Source organism: Bufo bufo, chromosome 2, assembly GCF_905171765.1.
Source record: "Bufo bufo chromosome 2, aBufBuf1.1, whole genome shotgun sequence".
NCBI lineage: Eukaryota > Metazoa > Chordata > Amphibia > Anura > Bufonidae > Bufo > Bufo bufo.
The window spans coordinates 505200218-505222893 of NC_053390.1; the positions used below are offsets into that span (position 1 = coordinate 505200218).

The window sequence follows — 22676 nt, forward strand, 5'->3', positions numbered from 1 at the left end:
CAGAGATGTGCAATCTTTTATTTTATTGGGGGTGGAGGTAGTTTTCTTATTCTTTATGTTCATTGTTACTAGATAAGGTTTAATACACATTAATAAAAATTATCTGAAAAAAAAAAAAAAAAAAAAAAAAAAACAAAACACTAAATGATGATTAACCCTTATATGACCGGTCCCAAAAAAAGTCCTGAATGTCCAGGCAACTTTTTGCGATTTTGTGCACGTGGTGGTTTAGTGACCGTAGCTTTTTTATTTGTTTGACTACCAAAATAATATTTGCGATTTTTTTTTTTACTTGACACTTAGGACTTTTTATTAGAATTTTTTTTTATTTTTTTAGGTTTCATTTGGAGGAAAACTGCTATTATTAAAAAAAAAATTTTTATTATAGCTTTTTATTTATTAAATAAGTATAAAAAATATAAAAAATTAATTATTGCAATGGGTTCCCTATTTTGTGACGATCGTTTTCATATATTACATGTATAGGTTTGAGAGAACTATGGTGACTATTTCTGTTAGCGACTGCAATTTTTTTTACTTATATTTTAATTTTATTTTGGCACATAATATGTCACCCAGGAGGTCATTAAAAGACCTCTGGAGGATATAGACTTTTTTTTTTTTTCACTGTTTCCACTGTAACTGGAGCATCCACAGGAGCCCCAGTTACAGGGGAAAACAGCCCCCTGTGGGGGCTGGACACACAGGCAGAACTGATCAGGGTCTCCTTCTGCCCCTGCACCAGACACCCCCGGCAGGACTAACAGAGTAAGTGGCTCTGCCGCTTCCTGCTCACTTCACCATGCGCTCGTACAGCGCTCTCCTGCCGACACAGGAGAAGGCAGAAGCAGTAATAAACTGAGTAAAATGCAATTATAACAATTGCCCCCTAAGGTGTACATAGCCTTCAAATTTCATTCTAAATTACACGAACATTGATGTGAATGAGCATTTTCCACTACTTAATACTGCAGAATTCTACGCAATCTCTGAGCAATACCAAAAGAAATTATGCAATGTACAGAGATTATTTAGTTGCCCTTAGTTAGAAGATCATAAAACTGGTGACAGATTCCCATTAAGCAGAATGTCATTATGCAACAGGGTAACCCCAAATTTTAATTCCAAAGATCAGTAATTTTGCTGACAGAATAACATTTAATAATAATTAAATGGGCACAAAATGTTTCTAAAATACTTTACTAAAACCCAGCAGAAATCAGAGCATGTTTTTATTTAAATGAAGCACATTTCAAGGGATACATACCAATAGTGCAAGCCAGAAAATAGATCCTTGAAGACTGAATCAGAATGTCAAATCTATGACAATAAGCCACTAAGAGACCTGCAAGAAGACAGCAAAATTATATAAAATGCCCTAAAATCTTTGGCTACAACAATAACATGACAATTCATATTTTATGCAAATTGACATTAAAATAAACACTACATCTAAAGTCAGCTGATTATAAAAGTGAATATAAGAAAAAGCAGTGCAGATAGCAGGGGGCAGACTGGCCATAGACCCTACAGGAAAATGTCCCAGAGGGCCACCCGAGGCCTTCTCACAGCCACTGGCCAATGATCTGACACTCTCTGCATTAATTAATAGTAGGAGAATCAGGTACTTATGAACTTGGCCAGCAGCCGCAGGTCCCCTCCTGAATTAAACTATCACCGTTCTTGGCATGGTAATAGAGCAGTATTTTATACTGCACTGTGGTATTTAGTTTTGCTGGGGTGCAGAGGTCGCACTAAATTTTTTCCAGAAGAGTAAAAATACTCCTCTTACAATTTTGAGGAGTATTTTTAGCTGAGGAGGGGGGAAAATTTGCATATAATACATAGGCCAACAAAACATTATAAGGATGCAATTTATACATGGAAACCGTTACCAGTCTACTCTATAATGTCTTCCATGCATAAATAGCAAATGTAGACAATTTTACATTTATCCAACATTAAACACTAAACATAAGACCGCTGCCGCCACAACAGAGTGCCCGCATAACACGGCCATACACAGTGCTTCCATATGCAGTGGTCCCATTAGAGAGTCAGACATGGTGATTCTCTATGTAGTGTCCACCATTACAGAGCCATAAACGGTGCTCCCAAGACTATTCTGCAATTATTTGGCTAAAACTTTCCAGTTCCTGCTGTGTATTCACCTCAGACCCAGTCAACCCACGCAGGGGCTTATATATCTACAAGTGCCCACACTGCCAGCAGCACCTCTTACAGGAGGCTGCTTACCACATAAGGCATCCAGTCCACTAGCAGGATTGGTGAAGATGGAGGTGCCACTGCACAGGCGTCCTCCACAGTGGTGCAGCAAATGGCCTGGCAGGGCATCCAAACTGACATATCAGCAGCCTCCTTCCCAATAACAAAGCTTGATATGTAGCTCTGCTACATGCCCAATACTGCGCCTAGTGTGGGAGATGTCAGTCAGGAGCGGAGCTTCTCAGGAGAAGAACAGGTCTTTATTTGTGCCAGACCAGGCTGGCTGCTGATACAGTGCTCCAGACTAGAAAAAGACCTTGCATACAAATAGGCATGAGCGTTTTTCCACGGAGCAAAATGGCCTGAACTGGCGCCTATGACACTTGTACAGGCATTATTGCGACCTCTGTTGGGGGTTATTTTGTGCTGCACTATGGTATTGGGGCCACTTTTAGTTTTTTTTTTTCCAGGGGTACTTTAAGTTCCTATTCCAGAATCACATGCTGTATATGTGGCACGTGATCCTAGCCCAGTTTCAACCCACAGGTTTGTGGGTTGTGTCTGCAGTCAGGTAGCCTCGGTCGCAGACAGCTCACAGCGTCTGAGGCTGCCTGACTTCTTATAAGTCTGGGCACTGTGGGCATATTGATATAAAAGAAAAAAGGATAGCCATTTTAAAAGGTGGTTTACAGTTTCTATGCAATCAGGAATGAAAAATAAAGCTAAGACTTGCCAAAAAGGAGCCAAGTATTTTGTTTTCATATTTCTCACAACTACGTAGCCAAGGTTAACTAGAAGACTGGTGAGAATTATTATGTAGGATTGGATTCCGTTCACTTTGTGCAGCTTTCATTTAAGTTTTTAATGTGTTATTTTAGTAACAGTCTGCAAGGCTAAAAAAACACATTTGTCCATCCAGTTCGGCCTGTTATCCTGAAAAGTTGATCCACAGGAAGGCAAAAAACCCTCATGAGGTAGAAGCCAATTTTCCTCACTTTAGGGGGGAAAAAATTCCTTCCCGACTCCAGAAATACATCCAGGCCCCTCTTGAACTCTTTTAGTGAACGCCCCATCACCAACTTCTCAGGCAGAGAGTTCCATAGTCTCACTGCTCTTACCGTAAAGAATCCTCTTCTATGTTTGTACAAACCTTCTTTCCTCCAGACGCAGAGGATGTCCCCTCGTCATTAGATTTCTCCTTAGTCGTCTTTTTTCTAAAGTGAATAACCTTAATTTTGATAATCTTTCTGGCTACTGTAGTCCACCTATTCTAGTTATTACTTTAGTTGCCTTCCTCTGTACCCTCTCCAGCTCTGCTATATCTGCCTTGTTCACAGGAGCCCAGAACTGTACACAGTACTCCATGTGTGGTCTGACTAGTGATATGTAAAGTGGTAGGACTATGTTCTCATCACGGGCATCTATGCCCCTTTTGATGCACCCCATAATCTTACTGGCCTCGGCAGCAGCTGCCCGACACCGGTTTCTATAAAACTCTTTTATAAAAGTCTTTTTCTATGTCAGTGTTACCCAGTGTTTTACCATTTAGTATGTACATGACCTTACATTTGTCAGTGTTAAACCTCATCTGCCACTTCTCTGCCCAAGCCTCCAATCTATCCAGATCCATTTGTAGCAGTATACTGTCCTCTTCCGTGTTAATTAGGCCCAGCACACCAGCAGCCAGGCGCAGTAGCACTTTAAGTTTAGAGTAGACGCGGCGTCATGCAGGAGTCGGTGTCTACTAGGCCCGCCCCTCACGCTTCCCGCCCCAGACTACAGTGAAGAGGACCGCTACTGGCTCAGGCTCCTCATCGCTGCGGCGCGTCTCCTTCTCAGAACTGTGGCGATACGATAGGGGGCGGCCTCCCCCCATCATTGGTGGCAGCGGCAGTTCCGATCTGAGTCCTAGTAGTGTAATGCTGGGGCTCCGATCGGTTACCATGGCAGCTAGGACACTACTGAAGTCCTGGCTGCCATGGCCAGTTACTCTGCAGCAATATACTTACATGCGCTGTGGCCGCCCGGCGCTCCTTCTTCTTGTAACTCGTCACAGGTCTATGCGGCGCATTGCTATAAGCATAAGCAATGCGCCGCACAGACCTGTGAGTTACAAGAAGAAGGAGCGTCGGGCGGCAACAGCGCAAGTAAGTATATTGCTGCAGAATAACTGACCATGGCAGCCAGGACTTCAGTAGCGTCCTCGTAACCGATCGGAGCCCCAGCATTACACTGCTGGGACTCCGATTGGAACTGCCGCTGCCACCAAGATGGGGGGGAGGGCGCACTGCCCACGAATGATTTTAATACTGGGGGGGGAGAGGGCGCACTGCCAACCAATGATTTTAATACTGAGGGGGGGGGGGGACCCTGCCTACCAATGATTTTAATACCGGTGGGGGGGGGGGGCGCACTGCCCACCAATAATTGAAATCTCGGGGAGGGGGGCTCCTAACTTTTTTAGCTGGCTACTAGATTCCAAGGAAATTTGTCAAGCCCTGCTTTACACAGTTTAGTGTCATCTGCAAAAATTTATATTCTACTGTGTAAGTCTTCTACAAGATCATTAATAAATATATTGAAGAAAACAGGGCCCAATACTGACCCCTGTGGTACCCCACTAGTGACAGTGACCCAATCTGAGTGTGTACCGTTAATAACCACCCTTTGTTTTCTATCGTTGAGCCAGTTACTTACCCACATACAGACGTTTTCTCCCAGTCCGAGCATTCTCATTTTATATACTAACCTTTTATGTGGTACAGTGTCAAATGCTTTGTTACGGAATTATGTTAACTTTTATTAGAAAACTGCCAATAAAGTGTCCCCTTGGCCACCCTCTCAATGAGCATAGCTAGGAAAACTGTCTTCTGTATGCTGAAGTGTAAGTGTATAGTTTTCGTGTATACTGTCAGCACTAATCATTGGACGCAGCGCTCCCTTCTATGTTCCAAGTGTGTCCCTGATTAGTGCTGGAAAGATAGAAAAGAGTGGGGCTGTCAGTGGAACACTGCATCCTTAGGTTACATGCACACGACTGTATGTGTTTTGTAGTCTGCAAATTGCGGATCCGCATAAAAAAAATTTTTTTTTAAAAATGGATGACATCCGTATGCCATCCGTTTTTATTTTTTGCAGATCAATTGTAACAATGCCTAAACCGGACAAGAATAGGACATGCTCTATTTTTTTTGCGGGGCTACGGAACGGACATAAGGATGCGGATAGTACACAGTGTGCTGTCAGCATTTTTTGCGGACCCATTGAAATGAATCGGTCCGCATCCTATCTGCAAAAAAAACAGAACGGACACAGAAACAAACAATGTTCGTGCGCATGTAGCCCTACAGTCCGTGCTGATCGCTGCAGCCCTACTCCTCTCTATCTTCCCGGTGTTAATCAGGAAAAATAGAGGGGAGCAATGCTACCAGCAATCAGCGACAGCAGCAGATCAAATATTCAGGGAAACTTGCCAAATAATATGTTTTTAGTAACATATATTAGACATGCAAGAAAGCAGTGGCTAAGGAAGGGAGATGAAAGTAGTCTGAAAACTCTGCATCTTACAAGTAGCTGTCTTCAGAAGATATTCAGTTGCTAAGGGAACACTTTACAAGCAGTTTTCTAATAAAAGTTAACATAAGTCCCTAATAAAGTATATTACAAAACACACTTATATTCATTGTCCCTGTATATTACAAAAAATTAAATGACAGCTACCCTTTAAAAGTATGAACTAAGCCATATTCATACCTGGCACTAATATGTCTCCAAAACCCAGAAGAGAGAATGGCCTGTCACAGAGGGCCAATGGTGAAGCGTTTAATCTTGGCACTTTCAGGACCATTGGAAGCTGGAAAAGAAGTGGTATATTGTCAAACAAGGAGTGGCATCTGATCATATACTTGAGTGGCAAATGACTGGGAACGAGTAAAGGTTTTTCGTTCCTGATCATTGCCCTCTTCATACATGCATTTACATGCAGTAATCATCATTTTTGTATGGGGACGACCGATTGTTACTACGACTTTACATCCCCATATAAATTCATTTTTTGGCGCCAGCACATCCCGGTTCACACAGGGAGATGTACTGCAGACAAACAATTATTTTTGGGGCTGCATGGAAGATGCGATGATATGATACCCTGGTGTTTGCTCATTTCTCAGATGATTGGCAGGTCAGTTACATAAGCTTTTCTTTCCTGATAACTGGCCCAATCCTTGGCCCATGTAGAGGGTCACTTAGTTATGTAGCTGGTAAGGTTGAAAAAAGATAATTTTCCTGGATTTTTCAAAAATACAATCACTCCAGGGTAACAATTTTGCATGAAAAAATAGGCCAGTGTTTTGCCTTAAAGGGGTTGTTTATCTTTGAAACAATTTTGGGCAGTCCACCCTCTCCAGTGGACCTGTGCAGGAAAGCACACTTACCTACATCTCGCGTATTCCAGTGTCGTCATTGGCTGCAGCAGTGCATGTGACCCTCGTTCACTCCAAAAGTGAGCCAGACAGCAGGTAAGTATGCTTCCCTCCACATGTCCGATGGGGAGGGAGTGCTACCCAAAATAGTTTCAAAGCAGGACAACCCTTTAAAGGGGCTGTCTGACCACTCAATTATTTCAGTTATGGCCCAAAAGTGCTAAAAAAAATAAAAATAAATCACTGCCTGTATGGATACTACAATATAAAACAATAAATCTTTATTAATAGAAACATAGAATGTGTCGGCACATAAGAACCATTTGGCCCATCTAGTCTGCCCAATATACTGAATACTATGGATAGCCCCCGGCCCTTATCTTATATGAAGGATGGCCTTATGCCTATCCCATGCATGCTTAAACCCCTTCACTGTATTTGCAGCTACCACTTCTGCAGGAAGGCTATTCCATGCATCCACTACTCTCTCAGTAAAGTAATACGTCCTTATATTACTTTTAAACCTTTGCCCCTCTAATTTAAAACTGTGTCCTCTTGTGGTAGTTTTTCTTATTTTAAATATGCTCTCCTCTTTTACCGAGTTGATTCCCTTTATGTATTTAAAAGTTTCTATCATATCCCCTCTGTCTCTTCTTTCTTCCAAGCTATACATATTAAGGTCCTTTAACCTTTCCTGGTAAGTTTTATCCTGCAATCCATGTACTAGTTTAGTAGCCCTTCTCTGAACTCTCTCTAGAGTATCTATATCCTTCTGGAGATATGGCCTCCAGTACTGCGCACAATACTCCAAGTGAGGTCTCACCAGTGTTCTGTACAGCGGCATAAGCACTTCACTCTTTCTACTGCTTATACCTCTCCCTATACATCCAAGCATTCTGCTGGCATTTCGTGCTGCTCTATTACATTGTCTTCCCACCTTTAAGTCTTCTGAAATAATTACTCCTAAATCCCTTTCCTCAGATACTGAGGTCAGGACTGTGTCAAATATTCTATATTCTGCCCTTGGGTTTTTACGCCCCAGGTGCATTATTTTGCACTTATCCACATTAAATTTCAGTTTCCAGAGTTCTGACCATTCTTCTAGTTTTCCTAAATCCTTTTCCATTTGGCGTTTCCCTCCAGGAACATCAACCCTGTTACATATCTTTGTGTCATCAGTAAAAAGACAAACCTTACCATCGAGGCCTTTTGCAATATCACTTATGAAGATATTAAACAAAATTGGTCCCAGTACAGATCCCTGTGGAACCCCACTGGTAACATGACCTTGTTTTGAATGTTCTCCATTGACTACAACCCTCTGTTGTCTGTCACTCAGCCACTGCCTAATCCACTCAACAATATGGGAGTCCATGCTCAATGACTGCAGTTTATTGATAAGTCTTCTATGTGGGACAGTGTCAAAAGCCTTACTAAAATCTAGATATGCGATGTCTACTGCACCTCCACCGTCTATTATTTTATTCACCCAATCAAAAAAATCTATAAGATTTGTTTGACATGATCTCCCTGAAGTAAACCCATGTTGTTTTTCATCTTGCAATCCATGGGATTTTAGATGTTCCACAATCCTATCCTTTAATAGGGTTTCCATTAATTTGCCTACTATTGATGTCAGACTCACTGGTCTATAGTTGCTCAATTCCTCCCTACTACCTTTCTTGTGAATGGGCACGACATTTGCCAATTTCCAATCTTCCGGGACGACTCCTGTTACTAATGATTGGTTAAATAAATCTGTTAACGGTTTTGCCAGCTCACCACTAAGCTCTTTTAATAATTTTGGGTGTATCTCATCAGGCCCCTGTGACTTATTTGTCTTCACCTTAGACAGCAAACTTAGAACATCTTCCTCTGTAAAGATACATGCATCCAACGATTTATTAGTCATTCTTTCTAGTGGAGGTCCTTCTCCTTTTTCTTTTGTAAAAACTGAACAGAAGTATTCATTAAGGCAGTCGGCTAACCCTTTATTCTCTTCTACATACCTTCCGTCCTTTGTTTTTAATTTAGTTATTCCTTGTTTTAATTTCCTTTTTTCATTTATATATCTGAAGAATGTCTTATCCCCTTTTTTCATAGACTGAGCTAGTTTTTCTTCTGCCTGCGCTTTAGAAGTTCTTATAACTTGCTTGGCCTCTCTCTGCCTAATCTTGTAGATTTCCTTATCTTCATTGCTCTGGGTTTTTTTATAATTACAAAATGCTAGCTTTTTATTTTTAATGATTTGGGCCACTTCTGCTGAGTACCACAGTGGTCTCCTCCTTTTTTTGCTTTTACTGACAAGTCTAATGCAATTTTCTGTTGCCTTCAATAATGCACCTTTTAAGTAGTCCCATTTCTCCTGGACTCCATGTAATCCGTTCCAGTCTGATAAGGACTCATTTATGACTAATTTCATTTTTGAAAAGTCCGTTTTTCTAAAATCTAAAACTTTTGTTTTTGTGTGGTGGGACTCTTTCACAGTTCTTATATTAAACCACACTGACTGGTGATCACTAGATCCCAAGGTTTCGCCTACAATGACATCATATACTGAATCCCCATTTGTGAATACCAAATCCAAAATGGCCTCCCTCCGGGTTGGCTCCTCAACCACTTGTTGTAGAGATAACCCCAGTAGGGAATTTAGAATATCTGTACTCCTGGTAGAACTTGCTATTTTGGTTTTCCAGTTTATATCTGGAAGATTGAAATCTCCCATAATGATAACTTCTCCTTTCATTGTCATTTTAGCTATTTCTTCAACTAGTAGATCATCTAGTTCTTTAACTTGACCAGGTGGTCTATATATCACACCTACACGAGTTACTGCATGGTTAGCAAACTGCAGCGTAACCCAAACTGACTCTATGTTGGCCTCACCAACTTGTATTAGGTTAGATTTAATGCTATCTTTCACATACAGGGCCACTCCTCCTCCTTTCTTTCCTTCTCTGTCTCTTCTGTATAAAGAGTACCCTGGTATGGTTATGTCCCAGTAATTTCTTTCATTAAACCATGTCTCCGTAACAGCCACTAAATCTACATTCTCAGATGCCATTATTGACCCAAGTTCATTGATTTTTTTACCTAAACTGCGAGCATTTGTAGACAGGACTCTGAGCTTATCATTTCTTAACCTCTGTGCTTCTGACCTGTTCTGGCATTGTTTCGGGGGGCAATTGGACTCTTTTATTTTCACTCTTTTGCCCCCCCTTCCTAGTTTAAATACTCTTTCGCATGTTAAAACCTTCAAACGGGTAAAGTGCCCCTTGTATCCCAGGCATTAACCAGTCTAGAGTAATAGGTCCCCTAGTGTAAATAAAGCAATCTAGGACCTGAATATAGTAGTCCCAGGTAGGCTACTGTATAAAACCTAGAGGTAGAAAATTCTATTTCCGGGCTGAACCTTTGTTCTGGGAATATTTTTGAACTATATCCTAAGACTGTATAGAAAAGTTCAGACGGCTCACTACTTGTAATCTGGGTCAGGTGCTCTGGTCTGATTTGAATCACCCTATTCAAAAGCAGATCAGTAAAAAGAAGGAACGACCGGCACTCTTACAATGGGAGTATTGTGAGACAACTATAACATATGTTTAACACTATTTAATAACATTTATAGCATGTGATACAGTAAAATGGAAATACATAGATACATGAGATGCTCTCAAAAATAAAAAAATATAGTAAAATAGATTAAAATATATTGAAATAAAATATGTTTAAATAAACTGGATGGGATTGTAAGTCCAAGTATTATCTATTAGTATCCTCCTGAGGTAGTTTTCGGTATATTGTGGCTTTAACTCAGTCTTAGGCTCCATTCACACGTCAGCAAAATGGGTCCGCATCCGTTCCGCAATTTTGCGGAACGGGTGCGGACCCATTCATTTTCTATGGGGACGGAATGGATGCAGACAGCACACAGTGTGCTGTCAGCATCCGCATTTGCGGAGCGCGGCCCCGATCTTCAGGTCCGCAGCTCCGCAAAAGATAGAACATGTCCTATTCTTGTCCGCAGCTTGCGGACAAGAATAGGCATTTCTATAGGGGTGCCGGGCGGGTGTGTTGCGGATCCGCAATTTGCGGGTCCGCAACACACCACGGACGTGTGAATGGAGCCTTAAAGTAATGAAAATAAAAAAAGGGATGAAAAAGCATATGCAATAAAACGCATAGATGGTAATAAAAGTGCATGAGATTAAAAAGCGCATATAATGGTATTACAGCGCATAGATAGTCTCTCTGTAGTATTCCGACATATGATGCAGTTTTAGATGTCTACTCACTGTTTCGAGCTGGCTCTTGTTACTGTGGCGTCCCACGTGTAAGTGCTCTGTGCTCTTGATGTAATTCAGATCGTTTGTCGGATACAATTTTTTTTTTGATTTTACAAATTTTCGATTCACTCACAATGGTAGATCTCATGCTTTTATACCCAATATCATCAGATAAAAATGTCAAATCGAAACTCAGGAGTGGATTTTTCGATCTTTCGGTCCTAGGTCTCCATATAGAATGTGTCGGCAGATAAGAACCATTTGGCCCATCTAGTCTGCCCAATTATCTATCAAGATAATTGCATATCTATAAAGATAGTAATGTTCTACGATTTTAACAATGATTTTTACTTCCTCTACTCTATATGTTATGAGTTTTTAGGTATATTTCATATTCCTTATTTTTGTAGTGGTAAATTCGGAACAAGACATATATTATGCAATAAGAGAAAACTGCAGACGAAAAAACGCATAAAAATCGCATTCCTCCTTTGAAGAGACATTTAATCGCATGAAAAACGCAATATGGAGAACTAGGACCGAAAGATCAAAAAATCCACTACTGAGTTTCGATTTGACATTTTTATCTGATGATATTGGGTATAAAAGCATGAGATCTACCATTGTGAGTGAACCCACTGAGGAAGAAGTAGTGATTACTTCGAAACGCGTCTGGGAAAGCTGAGAAATATTCACTCGCAAAAGTCCTTGGAGCATGGCCATGCGATTTACATGAAAATTCTAACAAGGACTGCTACACTTAAATGTCCTCTGTAGATATCATCTTCATGACGCTTGGAGCATGCAGCACAAAATAGCTGTGGACCGATACAACGCCTGGTTCAACTCCATTGCGAAATATAAACTATCGAAAATTCGTAAAATCAAAAAAAAAAATTTATCGCATCCGCCAAACGATCTGAATTACATCAAGAGCACAGAGCACTTACACGTGGGACGCCACAGTAACAAGAGCCAGCTCGAAACAGTGAGTAGACATCTAAAACTGCATCATATGTCGGAATACTACAGAGAGACTATCTATGCGCTGTAATACCATTATATGCGCTTTTTAATCTCATGCACTTTTATTACCATCTATGCGTTTTATTGCATACGCTTTTTCATCCCTTTTTTTTTATTTATTACTTTAAGACTGCGTAAAAGCCACAATATACCGAAAACTACCTCATAAGCATACTAATAGATAATACTTGGACTTACAATCCCATCCAGTTTATTTAAACATATTTTATTTCAATATATTTTAATCTATTTTACTATATTTTTTATTTCTGAGAGCATCTCATGTATCTATGTATTTATGTATTTCAATTTTACTGTATCACATGCTATAAATGTTATTAAATAGTGTTAAACATAGCATGCTGGGAGTTGTAGTTTTGGAACAGCTGGAGGGCCGCAGTTTGGACATGCCTGGTCTAAAGCCTTGGAAATGTAATCAAGCCCTATTGTAGATCTGTCATGTTGCGCAGAAAGTGCCTAGGTTCACTTTATTGACTGCTATCACAGATCTATTGCGGGCAATGAACTAAGTGCATCAGTGAAGTGTGTTTCTTTCTGACGTTAAATCAATATAACTTTTGGCACTCTTATTGTCGCTTGATTGATTCTATCTGTTTTGCCCTATGCGTTTCTCCAGTCAGTGCTGGATCATCAGGAGCCTCAGATGCGATCAGCAATACATTAGAACCATCATTGTGGAATGTCAAGACAACACCTGACACTGTTTCATTACTAACAGCACACAATGTGTCAGAATGTAACCATTTCTGATGTGAATAGAACAAGTCTACCGCGGCCCCCTTAGATGTTATGAGGTCGCGTGTCAATGAGAGTTAGCACGTGGAGAAAGGACGCGAATCTCACCGGTGACGAGAGATCGCGTATATCAAGATGTTATGCAGGCACGTGTAAAGCAAACGCAGCCCCTGCTGATGATGAGGGGCCGCGCGTCCGGCTCTAGTATGGCTGCCCAAAAGTGCTCAGACTAAAGAAAGAAAGAAAAAAAACGGCTGACCAATCCTCTGGCACTCTATCCAGCACCGAAGGTACCGACCCCACTGCTTCTGGTCCCCTGTAGAAACATCACACTTCCAGTCTACAGGGGACCAGTCACTTAAAACCCCATTTTGTCTGTGGATATATAAAAAATCCTGTTAGCAACCTTCTGAAAAGGTTTTGCATGTTTGAATCCCTGGTGCTGGAAAAGACTGCATTTTGTGTCCTACTACTCAAAGATCAGCTCTGCACTCCGGATCATGATGTTTGTTTAGACTTTGTATTAGGCAATATAAGTATATTAGGAGGACATTTTGGCCCTCTGTGCCCAGTTTTAACACCAAAAAAGGTGCAGGGAAAACAATAAAATTTTACCTACAGCTTTTCTTGTGGTTCCCCAATATCAAAAAGGCATTTTTGTCCCATTTGTCCCATGGAAACATGTGTGATCATTACAGTAAATGTCTGTTCACTTTTGAGGCCAGAAATGTCTATGTCAGACAAAGCTAACATGTGATGAGAACACTGTCTGAATAAAAATCTATATTTATATAGGGACATGATGTTTCTTTAACAATCAGGAAGTAAATTAGCATTTACTTCATTAAAAAATGTCAAGCAGGTAATCAATATACATGACAAGGTGACAAAAGAGAAAGGATCCTGCCCCTAGGAGCTTGCAATCTAAACGGTGATCTATTCTTATTCCCTTCCAGTGTGAGGTGCATTGCTTCCTATGGTTCTGCTACTAACCAATTCTTCCATTTACGGCTGATCTAAGGAGCCTTGGTCCAGTCATGCCTGCTCTCCATCAGCTTTTGCACTATAGTGAATGCAGCACCAGCATGAAAAGCTAGAAAATATCTGAAAGCATAAAAAACAAATGCCACCTTTTACCTTTTCCTGAGTATATGAATCTGATGGACCTGCAGCCACTTCAACCATGATACTCTCACCACTCTGTAGAAAGAAAAGTGTTTTGAAATGATGGCCATTAGCTGTGGAGCCATGCTACTGCAAAGAATGACATCAAAGCATATTAAAATGCATACCTTTGTAAAAAATGGTGTGATAAACACGAAGAAGACATCATATACAAAGAGAACAAGCAAGAGTAGTGTGCAGCTCTGAAAGAAAACATTGAAAATTAGAAAAACTATTTAAAGGCTTTTCCGCTCATATACTTATGGTCAGTAGGGGACTCATTGCTGGAACCCTTACCAATCTCGAACAAGGATGCTTCTCATTCACAAATGGATGGGGTATACAGAATGAGAAATACAGAAACATAGGAGTACACTAAAAGCGCTATTAGACCAAGTGATTTTCAAGCCAATTATCGTGAATACAAAAGTTTACAGGGAAGCTCGTTCCCGATAACTGGTCAGTATAAAATCAAGCTGTTTACCCGTTGAGCGAGCAAATGTTGATTTGTATCTTTCATCAGAGTGAAAGATTACCGATCACCGGGTAGCCCTGTGTAATCAGGGATGTCCTAACAATAATCAAAAGAACCGAAAGAGGGAGGAAGGACTGCAGTAGAAGCGATGGATGTGTTTATCATCCCTCAGCACTCGTCCTGCCTCAATAGTCGCCATCTAATAGGGCCCTTAATCAGCTGTAGGAAGGCTTATACTCCACTGTGAACCAGAGAGAGGACATAAAAAAAATAAGCCATGCTAAAAAATAATAAGAGCCATATAGGCGCTGAACTTACAGTCAACTGTTTTTTACATCCAAACCCAAAAGCGTAATAGATATAATAGTAAGTGACAGTGTAGCACTTCAACAAATTTTTTGAACTTCCAACCGGAAATGTCTGGAAGCCTGTCAAAACCCCACAAAGTGCCAGCTGTGGCTTTGCCCAGTAGTCCATGTTTCAGCACTATAGATATTTTTAGTGAGACAGGGTATGAATCGATCTTTATAAATTCCTCAATAAATTGTAAAAAAAAAAAAAGAAGTCCTGCTCATGTGATGGACACCTAAACCATGAACCTGTATGACCATCACATGATCTGAGTTTATCATTATTTTCCAATAATTGTAGTGTCGCTGTAAAAATTATCATTATGGGTAGCATGATGGGCAAGTATAAATTCCTTTTTTAGCACTACTTACAATATACATTGCCCCTAGTGAAGTAGCCATCACAAACACCTCACTAGACAACCATGAAGCTACAGAGTTACGATGGCCGTATGCAATGCAGAGTTAGGGTGGGTTCACATCACGCATTTCCTGTCCGCTTAATGTATACAAAAAAAGTATACATTTAAACGGATGCCTCAGACTGATGCCATACAGTGACATCCGTTCCCCATAGAGTTATTTTTTTACCGGACTGTGCAGGATACAAGAACATGATATTCTGCGTTTTTGTATCCTTTTTTTCTAATGTGTATCTCAAACGGAGGCATAAAACCTGATGTGAACCCACCTTTACACTTTAATTTAAATCAAGATACCTACCTTAAATGTGGGCAGGCGAATTGCCTTCAACATGTAGAGACAAAAAGCTATGCCAAGAATATCCTGGAGTATCCAAGCCCATCTGAAAGAAATTAAACAGGTGTACTAGGAAGAGCATCATGGTGGTCTTCCAGACATTTCCCTTAGGTGTTATCCAATACTTACTGGTCTTCATTTCTATACACTCCCCATAACACACTGACAGCAATACAGAAGCTTGCTAGAAGGAGTTTCCAGACAGGTGGGCGATTACGGAAGTAAGGCAGATTATTTTCTGGTACTCTAATAAGGAGAGGAATGAAAGTACAATATACACATTCACATCTATTCAGATTTTCCCTCGCTTTATAGTACATAATAAAACACTACATGTACTCACCTGCACTTCCCATACGGAATCATTCGGACAAATGGAGAAAGGCAGCTGTACAGCCCAATTGATGCAGCCAAGCAGAATATTCCAATGATTATATAAACTGTGTATAAAAGGAAGAAGAGAAGCAAAGATACATAAATGAAAAAAGGAAACTAAAACAAGGAATTACAAAATTAAAAACAAAAGAAGGAAGGTATATGGAAGAAAATAAAGAACTAGCTGACTGCCTCAATGATTACTTCTGTTCAGTCTTTACGAAGGAAAATGAAGGAAATGGACCTCAGTTAGGAAAGAAGACTAATGAATCTTTTGATGCATGTGTCTTTACAAAGGAAGAGGTCCTAAGTCAGCTGTCTAAAATCAATACAAATAAGTCACAGGGGCCTGATGGGATACACCCAAAAGCTATTAAAAGAGCTCAGCGGTGAACTAGCAAAACCATTAACAGATTTATTTAACCAATCACTGGCAACAGGAGTCGTCCCAGAAGATTGGAAATTAGCAAATGTTGTGCCGATTCACAAGAAAGGTAGTAGGGAGGAATCGGGCAACTATAGGCCAGTAAGCCTGACATCAATAGTGGGGAAATTAATGGAAACCATACTTATGGAGAGGATTGTGGAACATCTAAAATCCCATGGATTGAAAGATGAAAAACAGCATGAATTTACTTCAGGGAGATCATGTCAAACTAATCTTATTGATTTTTTTGATTGGGTGACTAAAACAATAGATGGCGGAGGTGCAGTAGACATCGCTTATCTAGACTTCAGTAAGGCTTTCAATACTGTCCCACACAGAAGGCTTATCAATAAATTGCAGTCTTTGGGCTTGGACTCCCATATTGTTGAATGGATTAGGCAGTGGCTGAGGGACAGGCAACAGAGGGTTGTAGTCAATGGAGTATATTCAGACCAAGGTCTTGTTACCAGTGGGGTACCTCAGGGATCTGTTCTGGGACCCATATTGTTTAATATCTTTATCAGCGAAATTGCAGAAGGCCTCGATGGTAAGGTGTGTCTTTTTTGCTGATGACACAAAGATTTGTAACAGGGTTGATGTTCCTGGAGGGATACACCAAATGGAAAAGGATTTAGGAAAACTAGAGGAATGGTCAAAGATCTGGCAACTAAAATTTAATGTGGATAAGTGCAAAATAATGCACCTGGGGCGTAAAAACCCAAGAGCAGAATATAAAATCAGTGATACAGTCCTAACCTCAGTATCTGAGGAAAGGGATTTAGGGGTCATTATTTCAGAAGACTTAAAAGGTAGGCAGACAATGTCATAAAGCAGCAGGAAATGCTAGCAGAATGCTTGGGTGTATAGGGAGAGGAATTACCAGTAGAAAGAGGGAGGTGCTCATGCCGCTCTACAGAGCACTAGTGAGACCTCATTTGGAGTATTGTGCGCAGTACTGGAGACCATATCTCCAGAAGGATATTGATACTTTGGAGAGAGTTCAAAGAAGAGCTACTAAACTAGTACATGGATTGCAGGATAAAACTTACCAGGAAAGATTAAAGGACCTTAACATGTATAGCTTGGAAGAAAGACGAGATAGAGGGGATATGATAGAAACTTTTGAATACATAAAGGGAATCAACAAGGTAAAAGAGGAGAGAATATTTTAAAGAATAAAAATTGCTACAAGAGGACATAGTTTTAAATTAGAGGGGCAAAGGTTTAAAAGTAATATCAGGAAGTATTACTTTACTGAGAGAGTAGTGGATGCATGGAATAGCCTTCCTGCAGAAGTGGTAGCTGCAAATACACTGGAGGAGTTTAAGCATGCATGGGATAGGCATAAGGCCATCCTTCATATAAGATAGGGCCAGGGGCTATCCATAGTATTTAGTATATTGGGCAGACTAGATGGGCCAAATGGTTCTTATTTGCCGACACATTCTATGTTTCTATGTTCAAAGGCACCATTAACCTTTTCATGGTCAGGGGTGTTGGACATTTGGCATCTCTGATAGCCAGCGCAATGTCCACACATTTGACATATACTCCTAAAACCTAAATTATGATAGAAAAAAATTCAAATAGGCCTCCCCCTCCCCATATATATTCTGAAAGTAGACACCTGGCCTGTTGCCAAAATGCCATTCAGCACTTCATACACATAGGCACCAACTTTGTATCAAAATGTACTTTTTCTTAAAAATTGCACAAATATTAGTGAAGAAAAAAAAAACTTCATGCAACTTCCCAGCATACACTGCACAAAATACATATTTGGAACAAAAATGCATACTCTAGGAGAGCTGTTATGCAAATAATAAACACTCTACAAAAAGAACGTAAGATGTGAGGAGTTCATACCACAAATCTACATTCAATCCTTTTACCAAGTGATCATCTATGCTCAAAAGGGTGGATTATATGTATTATATAGTAGTTAAACATGTTTCTTACAGGTATGTAAATTTTCCACCCCGTATGCAAACTGTAATCACAATTAAAATTCTAACTCCCTAAACCTGGTATAATTCATTCATTCAGTCTTCCGAGCTTTAACTTTTTTCACATTTTGTTATGTTTCAGCCTTGTGCTAAAATTAAAATTTTCGTTTTCCCACCAATCTGTACTCAAATCTTTGATAATTTCTTGAAAATCAAAAACTAATTTTACATTGACATACGTATTTAGATCTTTTACTCAGTTGAAGTTGAAGCATCTTTGGCAGCATGGTGTTTGAGCTGTAGACAGCAGCATGTTATAGAGCAGGAAAAGATGGGAAGATTGATATATAGTTTTGTCAGTAAAACGTATAATTTATTCATTTAAATTCCTGCTCATTCAGGGAGTTGAAGTCAAGGAGGCAGTCCTATCAGTGATTGACAACTATATCTGTACGCACAATCACTGATAGGACTGTCTGCTTGACTTCCAAACCCAAAATGAGCTGCACAGGAATTTAAATTACGGTAATCAAGTTCTGCTCAGCTCCTCCTGCTCTAACACATGCCGCCTGCAGCTCAAACACTATGCTCAACCTGACAGGTTCCTTTTAGGAGTCATGTACCCTTCTCCAGATCTGTGCCTCCACACAATCCTGTCTCTGAGCTCTAAAGGCAGTTCTATGATCCCTATAGCTTGGTTGTTGCTCCGATATGCATTGTCAGCTGTGACACCATATATAGACATATATAGACAGGGCTGTGTCTTTTCAAATCATGTCCAGTCAACTGAATTTACTACAGGTGGACTTCCATCAAGGTGTAGAAACATCTCAAAGATGATCAAAAGAAATAGGAGGCCCCCAGACCTAAATTTCAAGTGTCATCAGAGGGTCCGACTACTTACGTCCCTGCGAAATTTGAGTTTTTCCTTTTTAATAAATTTGCAAACATTTCTAAAATTCTGTTTTCACCTTCTCATTATGGGATATTTAGTGCAGATTATGGAAAACCTTTTTTTTTTGTTTTGTTTTTTAGCATAAAGTCGAAACATAACAAAATGTGAATAACGTGAGGTCTGAAAAGTTTCTGAATGCATTGTACAGTATTTTTCAGACTATAAGACGCAACTAGGATTTGGAGGAGGAAAATAAGAAAAAAATAATTCTCATCAGCAGTCAGATCAGACCCCAAACACAGACCGCAAAGCTCCAACATACCTCAGATCAGACTGTCATCAGGCCCTCAAGCTCCATCAGACCTAAGATCAGACCCCAAAAACAAACCCCCATTCTTCATCAGACCTCAGATCAGACCCCAAAGCTCCATTATACTTCAGATCAGACTGTTATCAGATCCTCAAGCTTCATCATACCTGAGATCGAACAGTCATCAGCCCCCCATCAGCCTCAGATCGGTCCCCCATCAGCTCTTCTTCCAGCCACCACTGCACTGTGTCACACAGCGTCAGGTCACAGTGCGCGCTTACATGCACTATATCCTGGCACTTTGTGCAGTCAGGACACCGTGCAGAGTGGGGCCCGGAAGAAGACCAAGGAGGGTGAATAGAGCCAGTGCAGCACTTCCCTCACCACTCCCCGCGCCTCCCGCATGCTGGTGTTTGCTTCCATAATGGAAGCGTTCATTAGCATTCGGACTATATATTGCACTGCCATTTTCCCTCACTTTTGGGGAGGGAGTCTTATAGTCAGAAAAATACAGTAAGTTTGCTTTCGAAGAGACACTTACTGATCTTGTATTATGGACACAACACCTCAATCTCCTGCGGTTCCTCAGAACATCAGTTCCGATGTGATAATTCTGGATCTGATGAACCACGAGGGTCCAGCTATGGAGTCCATAATATTGGAACAAAAAAACATCTGTATCACACCTGTCTGAAAAGTAGCCAAGCTGCATTTTATTTTTTTGTAAACTGATTGAAAATTATTTACAGTCACAGTAAGTGAGCAAAAATGAATATTCTGACTGATTAAAAACTATTCCATCTGTCAGATATATGTGAGATTCCTCTCTAGTGACATTTGTTATTGCTTCACCCGGTCCTTTCAAAGCTACCTCTGTGATCCCAGTCTTGTTTTAAAGCTTATTTTAAAGATTCTTAGCTTTAAAAGAAGACCTTGTTCATATTTCTAGCTGCTACACAGTAGTTAATGTCTCCCTGAGACAATGTATGAGATCATGCTTGGCAGCGAAAATGTTATATTTTTTAAAGGCTGTTCCTATTTTTTACTGCTCAACTGCATCTAAAAAAAAATTATAAAATCTAATTCAATAAAGAAATCCTATTTAGTCTTTAATAAAAAAAAATAAAACTGTAGGATATTTTTTTATCTACAGCTGTTATACAGACTTGATGTACTGCAAAGAAAAAAGTTGGGGATTAGTCAGCACATCCTAGACTTGATATACTGTATTGCAGTGTTCCCCAACTCCAGTCCTCAGGGCCCAACTGCCGGTCATGATTTGAGATTATCCCATGAATGAATACCTCTGGTAAGTCCTGATGCACGGGCACTAATTATATCACCTGCTGAATACTAAGGAAACCCTGAAAACATGGCCGGCAGGTGGGCCCTGAGGACTGGAGTTGGGGAACACTGCTGTATTATATGCAGACTATAAACTAATGTCACTTAGAAGTAGAATTTTCTTACCTAAGCGGTCATAGAAGTTAAACAGAAGGACCAGCATAGAGCAACACATAATGACAAACACACAGATCATGATAGGAGTGACATCCACAGTTTCATCATCATGTTTCTTATCTGCTCCATCGTCCCTCTTGTGTTTCATATAGCTCCTGAAAAATATACACAGTTATGTGCAATTTCCACTAAACAAGTAGACTGGACTGTAATAAGGAAAACTTTTAATATTCCATTTTATTTCAACATGAACCTCTATGCGCAAGACAAAGCTAAGGATGCCTGCTTGATTTTGACCCTGGGATAGATGCTACATGGATTATTATACTGCTGCACAGTGGTATGTAACAAATAGGCAGAGTAAAAACAACAACCCCCCTCAATGTATACGAAGCCCTTTCACTTTGCATGTATCACTATAATGGCATGCTGAGGAGTTGGAATGAGATTGAAAGGGTCTCCAGGTTGGATACATTATTTGGAAAACTCAACTCATTTCATTGCTACCCACATATCATTACAGAGGGAAGATGCTTAGTAATGTATTAACTACCCACTGCTCCACTCTTGCGCACTGCTCCACTGTCTCCATCTTCTGGTCCCCACACTTTTCTGGCTGCATTGGTATGGTCACCTGCACAGCTCCAGCCAGTGACTGGCTTCAGAGGTGATGTGGCCAAAAGTAGTACTTCACAGCTGAAGCCAGTCAGGAGGTGCCCATGCACCGTCAGGAGAAAACAGTGAGGGGACCGGAAGATGGTCACAGCAGAGGCAGCATGGAGGACAGGAGGGGAGCAGGTTAATATGAATCTTTTGATTCAGGGGGCAAGCTGCTGTCATTTGCTAAAAAAGGTATTTTGCTTTCCAACTGTCACATGAAGCAGCGGCTCGTCCATGATGTGGTTGAAAAATACCTTAAAGGAGTTTTCCGAGACTTTTATACCGATGGCCTATTATTTGGAGAAGTGAATGGGGCTGTGCTGTAACACCAAGCATAGCTGCTATACAATGTATGCTTGGTGAGTACGGAGAAGGCTGCGGCACATAATTATTATATCTGCAAACTCCTGCACAATAAGTCCCATTCACTTCAATGTTGATTACTAGAATGGGGGCCATGTTCCCCATGTGAATGGCGCAGCAGACGCACGTGTTTCAGTGGCTCCATTCAACTCAATGGCAGACATGCATGCGTGTCTGCTACTTCATTCAAATGGGGAACATTGGCCCCTGTTCTAGTGATCAGCAGTTTCAGGATGTAGATCAAATAAGCGCGCACTATGATCTGACACAGCGACCTGACACTGTGCGATGTCAGGTCACAGTGCAGCACGGACCGGAAGAAGACCAGAGAGGGGGCGAGTACTGCGATGCACTTCCCTCAACACTCCCTGCTCCTCCCGCATGCTGATGACTGCTTCTATGATGGGGACCCGATCTGAGGTCTGACAAGGATCCGATCTGAGGTCTGACGGAGCTTGGGGGTGTGATGAAAAATATATTTTTTATTCTTACTCATCCCCTTCAAATCCTAGGTGCGTTTTATAATCTGAAAAATACGGTAATTTAATCTATGCTGTGGACTTCCAGCACAGATTTCACCCTTTGTGATGTAAAGAGTGAAATCTGCATTAAAATCAGCAGCCTTTCAGCAATGAAATCTGCAACAAAAAAGCACAACTTCAAGCAGAAACTCTACATCTGCATCATTTCAGTTACATGTGGATTTACCCTATGGGTATGTGCACATGGTGTGTAAACACTGTGGATTTGCCATCACAGATTTGAATATGGCCTAT

General features: G+C 40.6%; 1 protein-coding gene across 4 annotated transcripts in view; it reads right to left on the minus strand.

Annotated features, from left to right (window-relative positions):
- The window catches only part of SPPL2B (signal peptide peptidase like 2B), a 59750-nt gene that overhangs the window by 8121 nt on the left and 28953 nt on the right, over window positions 1-22676 (minus strand). For all 4 annotated transcript variants that reach the window (XM_040417831.1, XM_040417830.1, XM_040417832.1 and 1 more), the window contains exons 6-13: window positions 20887-21032; window positions 15807-15903; window positions 15593-15709; window positions 15428-15509; window positions 14008-14082; window positions 13853-13915; window positions 5980-6079; window positions 1268-1345 (exon numbers count right to left, since the gene is read on the minus strand). In XM_040417831.1, coding sequence (XP_040273765.1) covers window positions 1268-1345; window positions 5980-6079; window positions 13853-13915; window positions 14008-14082; window positions 15428-15509; window positions 15593-15709; window positions 15807-15903; window positions 20887-21032 — 758 coding nt within the window. The remainder of the gene's footprint in view (window positions 1-1267; window positions 1346-5979; window positions 6080-13852; window positions 13916-14007; window positions 14083-15427; window positions 15510-15592; window positions 15710-15806; window positions 15904-20886; window positions 21033-22676) is intronic.